At 55.3% G+C, this 10,679-nt stretch overlaps 1 protein-coding gene across 1 annotated transcript; it reads right to left on the bottom strand.

Annotated features, from left to right (window-relative positions):
• Positions 1–2,610: 2,610 nt before the first annotated feature.
• On the bottom strand, positions 2,611–5,675 carry LOC123452151 (BTB/POZ domain-containing protein At5g66560-like). The gene is made up of 4 exons (XM_045128748.1): positions 5,237–5,675; positions 5,061–5,130; positions 3,710–4,975; positions 2,611–3,590 (listed from the first exon to the last, which is right to left on the bottom strand). Exons 1-4 carry the CDS (start codon positions 5,287–5,289, stop codon positions 3,027–3,029), a joined length of 1,953 nt encoding a protein of 650 aa, XP_044984683.1. The 5' UTR covers positions 5,290–5,675; the 3' UTR covers positions 2,611–3,026.
• Between the last annotated feature and the right edge of the window lie 5,004 nt (positions 5,676–10,679).

The following is a 10,679-nucleotide window of genomic DNA, read 5'->3' as shown; positions in this document are numbered from 1 at the left end:
GTACCAAGACGATACAACCATGAGTTGGAAAACGAGTCCAAGTCGTAGGAACTTCGTAGTTATCTTAGTCCAAGGTTGCATAGATTTACTAGAGATGAGAGTTATGGTTTGAATGGTTTGAAAGGCTAGACTTATCAGTTGAAAGTTCACCACGTTGGAAGTTGGAATTTCTGTTCTTTTTTCCTGAGAGTGATAAGTAAAAGACGGCAGATTAATCAAAAACGGGGCGGTAAATTGGTCAGAGATTTGACTTTTGTGTTGTCAAAAGCTAATATAATCTAGATTGAAAGCAATTCTAGAGTTCAGTTTATGACTTCCTTTGTTTTTTGACTGTGCTTTCTCTGGTCCTGGTGCCAGTAGCGTCGCCGTTTATCTTCACCGGCCACCAGGGGTGGACCCAGACAAAATTTTGACTGGGGGCGTTATATTTGACTGGAGGCACACCTTCTATAAAGTTGCTCATTTTAAAGTGTTTTGTTTCAAAATGTACACAAATACAAAGAAAATTTAAAAATTTGAGTGGGGCCTAGGCCCCCACTCAGTTGAACTTGGGTCCGCCCCTGCCGGCCACATGGCGAGAACTGAACACACAAACAGATCAAGTGATGCTTTTCTTATTCAGGAGATTAAAGATAGTTTGTCACAACGTAGTTCTAGTATTACTCATATTCATCATAATAGTAATTTCTCTAGAAATGCTTGGGCAAACTTTGCTAGGGTTCAAGGCCGAACTATAGTATGGCTTGGCTCTGGGCCAAAAGACCAGGTTGAACGCTGTCATCCATGATTGTATCCTTTTGTTTTTAAAACATTGTACGCGCATACACTAGTCTTATGAATATACACGTAAATCTTACCCTATAAACACTTTTGAGATACCGAGTCGGTATATCATCTTGAGATTGACGAAGTCATCACAGCCGCCTCGTTGTCGAGGGGTCCGTCTTCTTTCACTATACATGTATCGTCGGAAATCCTGAAAAATAATAATAGAAGAACAAGATTTAAACCTTGATGGGCTGAGCATATCAATGTCCTCTTAATCATTCAATTATATGTTGATTCGCGTGATTGTACCCCTTAATTGAGTAATAATACAAGAATTATTTTCGCAACAGAGGTAAAAAGGATGTGCGCATCTCGACAAGCTGGGAGGCGCTCCGAATGGTTCAACCAGGAGGGGAATTATGGGCCTTGCCTAAGCTGAGGTTGGCCCAGTGTTGATGGGCCTTCTTTTAGCCTAATTTTTTACTCCTCAGTGGAGTTCTTTGCACTTCTGCCAGCAGGTTCAGCAGAGCATGTTGTGAACTTGTGACAGCAATGATGGGAAACAATCATGCCATTAAAGGTCAGCCTGTATGTTAACATATCCATGCACGAGTGTCCGTTAAAGCGTTGCTGATTGCCGATGTAGTGTCCCACTCGGTGCAAAGCTAATTGGGGGTTCTATGCCACATAGCACCGCCGGAAAAAAATATATCTGAAAGGCACTCGAGAGGAGAAGAAAAGCTACTCCACGTTGTGCATGATTATTAGGGCCTGTTTAGGACTGATTTAATTCATCAAAATCAGCTTCACTTTATCAAATTCACTTTGAAGCAGTTTCATACAGAAGTTATAGGACTATCTATTTGATTGGTTGAGAATGTTTGGCTTCCATCTAGCTTCAGCTTCAAAAACAGAAAATCTGATGGAAACAATGGCCCTGTTTGGATACTCTAACTTAGCTAAAGGTTAGAGTTAGTTTCAAGCTCATGACTAACCTTAGACTAACTCTAGCCAAAGAGGTGTTTGGATGATAGGGTTAGATTGACAATAGTTGTACTTGATGGAGAGAGGAAAGTGATTTTTTAGTGGGTCCCATGAGAACTAACTCCAATTAACATCTATTACCTGATGGATAGATAGAGAGAAAAGTGACTTTTTAGTGGCCCCATAAAAACTAGCTCCAATTAGCACCTCTTGGGTGGGCTAGTTTTTTTTGGTTGGGTTAGATGCAACTAGCTCCAATCTAACCCTCATGTTTGGATACTTTAGTGATATTTGAGCCTCAACTAGCTCAAATTAACTCTAGCCTATGGATCCAAACAGGGCCAATCTATTTGATTGGTTGAGGGGAAATAAACGAAGGGGTATCCACTTACTGGTGGCAGTGGTGGGTAATTTCCCCCCAACTCTAGCTTCTACAGTTTTTTGGAGCACCCTCTGATGAGCTTCATAAAAACTTTGAATTTCTATCTCAGATTCTACTTTTTTCGGAGCGGCATATCGTGAAGCTACCCCGTTTGGCTTGTCTTTTCTGAAGCAGAGCTGAATTTTAAGGAGCAGAGCAGTCCCAATTAGGCCCTTACTGTCCGTCTTTACGTGTTGCGAAACAAAGTAGCCACCAAGTGTCAGACAGGCGAGATTACAATAGAGCATAGGGAATGGTTTAGCACGTACGTACAGCAGGCATATTTGAGTGCCAACTTTCTGTGCAAAACATATTTGAGTACATGCTTTTCGATAGATGGCACCTCAAATCCAACCACTTCCTTTGTACTACTACTACCGGGACAAAGCTAATGATGGCACACATGACAAACGAAACGATAACAAGGCGAAACACGCTTCACGTAACACCAAAATGCCGTATAGACCGCCACCCTGCAAAGGCCCCAATTATACAAGCACAACGCACACAAGCTAAGCATTATCGTACAGAGACAGCACACATGGACGCACGAACATGAACAAACAGCCCCGGTTGCTGCCCAGTGCCCACGCAACTGGCAATGGTCACACGCCCTCAAGGCTCAGGGCACACGAATCGGGTGCGTCACACAGACGAGACGACAAGGGGTGAGAAATTTTGCCGCGCTCGATCTCTCTGTTGGCTAGCCGTGACAACATGGATCCTCTCAACCATTTTCATCTCGAGCGTCGAGCTCTTCTCGGATCATGAAACATGTCGCGTTCGAACGGGATGGGAGAATTGGCCGCCGATCATCCTGCGCTGCACTGCACTGCACACCAGCATGGTTCCGTCATGGGCTCATCCCCATCCTGGACGCCCTGGACACGACCGCGTCGCGCGCCTGCGAGTCGCACACCTGCGTGCTGAACTTGCACCCGTACCGCGACCGCCAGCCCGCCGGGCCGTCTGCGTCCGCGTCCGGGCTGCCGCTGCCGCTGCCGGGCGACGCGCCGCCGCCGCTGCGGCCGTCGATCTTCTTGATCGCCCTCCGCATGCTGGAGCACTCCCTCTCCAAGCCCTGCACCCGGCTCCTCATGCCGTCCATGTCCAGCCGCAGCACCTGGCTGTCCTGCACCGCCGTTGCCCGCCACGTCTCGCTCGGGCCAGCCGCGTGACGCAGAGCGGCCGCCGGACGCTGCGGATGCCGCGCTCGCGGGGAAGCCGTGGACGCCAGGAGCGTGCCAGCGATGGCGCGGCGGAGCTGCAGCTGCTCGAAGAAGAGCACCTGCAGCACCGCGCGCAGCGGGAGCCGCTCGTTCTGCGCCGCGTGCGTGCACGCCTCCACCGTCAGCTTCCTGCAGTCAACCACGCCGCACACCCTGTCCCGCTCCTCCGCCGTCAGCCGCGGATGCGCCTGCGCGTACATGCACCGTTCAATAGTCATGGAGTCGGCAGCCAGCTACTCGACAAACGCGAATTCATTCTTGGACTTGTCACAGTAGCAGTCAATGGCGAATCGGGCAATGTACGTACCTTGAGGTAGATGTCGACGGCGCGGTAGACGCCATCGTCGTAGATGCGGGCGTGGTCCGGCAGTGCCAGCGCGAGCTCGCAGAATTTGGCGGGCTTCAGGTTGGCGTCGGACGCGACCTCTGCCAGGTAGTTGTCCACCAGCTTGCCCACCTGCACCATTGCCACGGCCGACGGACGCGACGCCGATGTTGCCGCCGCCGCTTCCTCCTCGGCGATTGCAGCTGACGACGACGCCTCGTCCTCGCCGAGCTCCTCCTCGGCCAGGAAGTGCCTGACCACCCGCTCGACGCAGTCCACGTCGTAGAGCGTCTCCGCGGCGCCGGAGTAGCTCGGGATGAGCACGTCTTCCACTGTTGCCTGTTCCAGCTGCGTCGCGGCCTTCCGCTCGATCGCCGCGCGCGCCGCGTCGGAAGCGCGCAGGATGTGCGCCGTCCGAAGCAGCGCGAACAGGAACTTCGCGGTCACCACGCTCCCCGAGCCCTTGTCCGCGGGGAGGCTCGCGACCACCGCCTCCAGGAGGTCTTTCTGCTCCACCTCGGAAGACACCGGCGCGGACGAGCGGCGCCACCGCATGGACCTCGACAGCCCGGGAAGGGTGGCCTTGGCGTATGACACGAGGCAGCCTTCCAAAGCCTCCGTCCTCACGTCCTCGCGCGCGGCCATGGCCGCCATCACCCGCTTGTACATGTGCAGGCCGAGCACGGCCAGGTCGCCGAACCAGGAGCGCGATGTCCCCGACGAGCGCGCGGCGATGGCCTCCACGCAGCGGGCGACAATGCCGAGCTCCTCGGCGTGCGGCAGCAGCTCCTCGCAGGACTTGAGCGCCTTGGTGGCCTCGCCGGGGTGGCGGAGCACGGACCGCGAAAGGTAGGCCTCGGCGCGCGCGGCCAGGTTGTCCTCGGCGTGCTCCTCCGTCATCTCCAGGTACTCCGCCGCGCACCGCAGCGGCGCGACGTTCCAGGGCGTGAGCTCGACGCGGACGCCGTAGCAGAACTTGGCGGCCGCCTCGAAGGTGCCCGGCCCGCCGGGGAAGTCCGGGAAGGCAATGCGGTACGACTTGCCGTCTTCCATCCTAACATCCTGCCGCTGGTCCTCCTCCTCTTCCTCCTCTGCTTCCTCAATCTCTGTTTCCGCCGCAACATGCTCCTCGGCATTGCCTCCGGAGCTCCCACGTCGTTGCCGCCGCGGCCGCTGAACCGGCGGACGCTGCTCGTCCTGCTCGGCAAGCATGCGGCTGATCTTGCGGCTCTTGGACATGACCGGGAACTGCGCGTGCAGAACACAAACTTCTCAGCGGAATTTCGTCGAGCAGAGAAGGGACAATACGAAGAATGAGAGAGAACCCACCCACCTTGTGGAGATGGAAGCTCATGTCCTGCACCTCGAACACAACGTCGCTGGGCAGCCCGGTGGTGCAGAACCTGGCGAAAACAGCAGATTCCATCAGAATCACCGGGCGAACCGACGCGATTCCCCGCCCACCGTAGCGCCGACCGGAATTCGGAGAGGAGATCGACCGACACTCACCACGCCTCGCCGCCGCTGGACGGGCCGTGCCGCGCCGCGGACGAAGACGACATGGCAGGCCGCCCCAGCTGCCGCTGCTGCTCGTCCCTGTCTCGTTGAGCTGTGATTCCGAAGACGACGACGACGACGGCATTTACATACCCTCTCGGCCCGGGCCTCCTCCTCCCCGTATAATTGAGGTCGAGGGTGGGTAGGCGTATTTAGGAAGGCGGCCTCAGCATCCCACTTCCGGTGACAGTGTCAGGCAGGGAGTTATTGCCGGTGACATGGATGGAAAGCTATGGCCGGTGACATGGATGGAGTAGTTTAGAGTAATATAAATTCCTACTAGTATTACACTTGTTCGTATGGATGGATCAATGGATGAGGCGTGTGAGCTAACTAACCACTCCACCATGGCACCATGACCATGACATTTGGACCGGCATGGGGGTCAGATCGCGTCGCGTCGTCGCCATCGTTGGTTTTTCACGGGAGGGCTGCTTCGATTTGGAATTCTAGGAAAGTTCGCCGGGGCAGACGACCCACTTTGCTAAGCCAGAAAGTGAATTGTAGGCTTTGGATTTTGGCAAGGAAGAAAAGGGCAAAAGGCAAAGCCTGCCTTTTTCTTTTCTAGTCTTCGTAAAATGGGAAAGGCGACGAGAAAATGCGACGGGCACGCACGCTCTTTGGCGGTTCGATTTTTTTGAATTTTGATTTTTGATTTTGCTGACCACATGTCCCATGCGGTGGGCAGTTGGATTTTGGCAAGACGATTTGCAGCGCTATCATCTTCAGACATCTTCTGCGGTGGGTACTCAACGTAGTCACCATCGACGAGTTTTTTTTTTTTTCCTTTTCTTGTTGCTGCCTTCTCTAATTGTTTGCTTTCGGTCGGCCAGATGGAGATGGGATTGTTTGAATCTGTCATCCGCTTTACCGCTGGCTCGATCTCCTCTCTTCTCCACCACTGATCGCCATCTTTTCTTTCTTTTTACGCTATCCTTTTATTCATGTGTCTACAGCATCAGCACGCATGGGCACGGTCGGCGTCGACGGTGTGTGAGTCCGCGTGGGATGCTGCAGGCCATGTAAGCGGCGGTGGGTCGGTCAGACCAGACAGAGCGCGCGCCACCACGCCGAAACGGCGCATTCAAGCTGACCACTGTGCGGACGGGTGAGATCACACACACACAGTGGCAAAGCTCTGGCCGTGATGGTGCTCTCACTGCTTGACGTTTACAGATGGAGGCCACTGGCCGACTGCCAAACCATTCAGATCTGCAAGGCGCCCCCCCTTAGCTGCAGTCAACAAGCAGTTGCGCGTGGCTTCCCGCCGGTGGCTGCCGGAGACGGCGAGGGCAGAGACTGAAGGCGGCGGGGATCGCCGACAGCCGCCGTCGATCTTGGGAGCGGCTCCGCTGCCGGAGACATCCCACCCCAGGCCTGCTTGGACCTTGCAATCGAGCGCACGAGATGAGTTTAGTGACTGTGTATGCATGCTGCCAAGCACCGACCGCCGGACAAGGGAATTGATGAGTTGAGGCATTCAACTCCGCCACGTCGCACGGCGTTCGCGGTCCCTCGGACCAGCCTTCAAGCTTGCCTGGCGCCGTCCAAAAGAGATCCAGGACCCGCACATCGGGTGCAGACGGTCCTTAAATTCCTAGAGCATCTTCAATCGGATCCCACACTTGCCCTCTATGTCTCAATGACGTCACACAATCATACTACCATTTAAACTTAGGGAGTTAATTGCAAAAGAATATCACAATTCGGACCGTGATGGGGTCATTGTCCTAGGGTAGGGTCATAAGCCTGCCATGCAGGTCCTATCCAAGGACTACCCCTCACAAAGGACAGGGCCCTTAGTCAGTCCTGATTGAATTAAGGAGTCCCATCATCCAGTCGATAACAGGTCCTCAATCATTCAGTTGGAGACTAGCATTCGGAGGAGACCAAGCTAACCGACTGGATACACTCGGTACATGGTAACCTCTGTGGAGGGAAACGGCCGTACGTTTCCGGGTGCATTTATTAGTATTTAGAGCATACGTTACCTGTAACGTACGCATTCAATCCCCACTACTCCACCCCTGTACCGGAACCGTTGTGGAGGGCAGCGCACTCTATATAAGCCGCCCTCCCCCACTGGTACAGAGGTTAGAAAATCATTGTATTCCATATTCCACTCGACAACAAGCTCCGAGAGCACTGAGACGTAGGGCTGTTACCTCCACCGCAGAGGGGCCTGAACTCATACAACCTTGCCGTAGCTAGGACTCTGCCCATCTCATCCGTACCCTACACATCTACTGTCAGGCTTATACCCACGACAGTTGGCGCCCACCGTGGGGCAGGCGTCTAAGCGACTTCCGGCGAGTTTGCGACTACTTCTTTTCGTCATGTCGTCCGGTGGAGATTCGAGCATGGGTCACCAGATCTTGTTCGGCGCTCTCTCCTTCATCGTCGACGACTCGGCGTGGGTTCGGGATGCGCCCCTCGACATCGAGGAGCTTCCCCGTCGCGGGGCTACGCACTTCCGTGCCGGCGCCCGCGGCATTCTTCTTCTCCAGCGGTCGGCTCCCGTGTCGACCTACACCGCCGTCACGCGCCGCGTCAAGCGGTCCCGCCGTCTGCGGCTCCAGCATTGGGTGCAACACGTCCAGGCGCACCAGAACGCATCTTCGCAAGTGGCGGTTCTTGAGTCCGCTGTGGTTGCCCCGTTGGCCCAGCACTCGGACTCGGTTCCGACTGAGTTTCCTTCCGAGTATGCGGGCCACGGGCCCGCAGCAGAAGTACACATGGCCAACTCCCATGAAGATCCCCGTCAGGCTGGCCGGAACGAGCACGAGATCGGCGAAGCGTCCGACGCACGTCGTCCACCTCGCCGTTCTGCTAGTCGGCACACTCGGCGGAGCAACGTGGAGCTGTTCCGCACACCCCTCCTCAACTTGGCTGCAGCTGCCAAGATAGCCGATTCCCTCCAGCCGACTGATTCAGAGGCTGGTAGAGGGATCGAGCAGATCCGAGCCCTGTTGCACACGGCGCAGCAGCAGAATTCGGCAGTCTCCCAGTCGCACAACCGGATCTATAACAGTTCCGTCCACGCGAATACGCATCGGTCGGTTCACAGCCCTGGTTCCCATCAGTGCCACACGGGAGACAGTCGTTCCATGATTCATGAAGATCGCCGCCGCTCACGCACCCCTCCGCGGGGTGGGCCATATGGGTCCCGACATCATGATGATCGGCGTTCAGTCGGCGACACTTACGACCCAAGACCCGACGCAAGAGGACATATCGCCCAGCGAAGAGTCGACAGAGGTTGAGCCCACCGCGATGGTCGCGATACCGACCGTCCGAGTGGAAGCAGGGCCACCGTGTCTGGGCCCGAGTGTTTCAGTCGAGCCATCCGTTCGGCTGACATCCCTCCCAACTTCCGATTGGCGACGGGAATTAGCAAGTTCACAGGAGAGTCCAAGCCAGAAACGTGGCTAGATGACTACCGAGTGGCGGTCCAGATCGGAGGAGGGGACGACCATGTCGCCATGAAGCACCTCCCTCTGATGCTCGATGGCTCGGCGCGAGCGTGGCTAAACCAGTTGGCCCCCTCAAGCATCTACAGTTGGGCAGATCTGGCCCGAGTGTTCATCAGAACCTTCGAAGGGACGTGCAAGCGCCCTGCTGGCCTTGTGGAGCTCCAGCACTGCGTCCAGAAGCAGAATGAGCCCCTGCGTGACTTCATCCAGCGCTGGACAACTCTCTATCACACGGTGGAGAACGTCACCGAGCATCAAGCAGTCTGCGGTTTCAAGGCAGGCGTGCGGTACAGGGATCTGTACCTGAAGTTCGGCCGAACAGGCGACATTTCCATGAGCAAGATGATGGAGATAGCAACACGCTACGCAAATGACGAAGAAGAGGACCGCATCCGGAGCGGCAAGCACAAAACAGTCGCTGATGGCGATGGGGGCAACACTCGGAAGCAGAAGCAGAAAGTTGCGACCGCTCCGCAAGCGGAGGCTGCAGCCGTAACCAATGCCAAGTTCAAGGGTAAAGGGAAGGCTCAGTTCACCCCCAAGAAGAAGCAGTTCAATAACCCCATCCTGGACCAGCCATGTCCGGTTCAGACGAAGATGGACGAAGAAGGCAACCCCATATATGCGAAGCATACCACTCGACAGTGTCGCCTCCTGATCCAGGGGTTCAGCGAAGGGCAACCGAGTGAGAAGGACCATGAACAGGATGAGGAGGATAAGGAGGATCCGTTCCCCCAAGTCCATGCAACCCTGATGATCTTTGCTTACGTCGAGAGCAAGAGCCGACTGAAGCTGGTTAACAGAGAGGTGAACATGGCCACCCCTTCCAACCCCAAATTCCTCAAATGGTCTCAAACTGCGATCACCTTCGACCAGTCGGATCATCCGGCACATGTACCCACCCCGGGGAGACAGACCCTGGTCGTCGACCGTGTGGTAGAAGGAGTCCGACTGCGCAAAGTCCTCATGGATGGCGGCAGCGGCTTGAACATCATGTACGCCGACACCCTCAAGGGGATGGGCATCCCGATGTCCAAACTCAGCGAGAGCAGCATGCAGTTCCACGGAGTCGTCCCTGGACGGAAGGCCAAGTCACTCGGCCAGATCGCGTTGGACGTCGTTTTCGGCTCCGACAAGAACTTCCGCAAGGAAAAGCTGACGTTCGAAGTGGTTGACTTCCAGAGTGCTTATCACGCAATTCTGGGTCGCCCAGCGTATGCGCACTTCATGGCCCGTCCATGTTACGTGTACCTGAAGTTGAAGATGTCGGGCCCGAAAGGTGTGATCACCATCACAGGCAATCGGCAGCGGGCTGAAGAGTGTCTGCAGCAGGGATCAAGGATCGCCGACCAGCCGATGGCCGTCCTCGAGCTGGACGAGTACAAGAAAACAGTCGACCCCGCCAACCTTATGCGCTCGAAGAAGCCAGCTTCAGAGTCTGCATTTCAGTCGGCGGGAGAGACGAAGAAGGTCAGCATCCATCCGACGGACGCCACTGCTGCCCCGACAAACATCTCCACCACCCTCGATCCTAAATAGGAAGCCGAGCTCACCCAATTCCTCCATGAGAACTGGGACATCTTCGCATGGAAACGCTCTGACATGCCAGGTGTACCCAGGGAGTTGGCTGAGCACCGACTACACGTGGATTCCACGGCTCGGCTTGTCCGAGAGCGCCTGCGCCGGTCTGCCGCGCACAAGAGGAAGGCAATCGGGGAAGAGGTGGCCAAGCTGCTGGCAGCCAACTTCATTCGCGAGGTTCACCACTCCGAGTGGCTCGCCAATGTTGTCATGGTGCCCAAGAAGGACAAGTCGCTCCGAATGTGCATCGACTTCAAGCATCTCAATAAGGTCTGCCCGAAAGACCATTTTCCGCTCCCCCGCATAGATCAAATTGTTGATTCGACTGCGGCTGCGAGCGT

This window comes from Hordeum vulgare, chromosome 5H, assembly GCF_904849725.1.
Source record: "Hordeum vulgare subsp. vulgare chromosome 5H, MorexV3_pseudomolecules_assembly, whole genome shotgun sequence".
NCBI lineage: Eukaryota > Viridiplantae > Streptophyta > Magnoliopsida > Poales > Poaceae > Hordeum > Hordeum vulgare.
The sequence above is the reverse complement of the archived record's forward strand: the minus strand, read 5'-3'. Positions and strand labels throughout refer to the sequence as shown.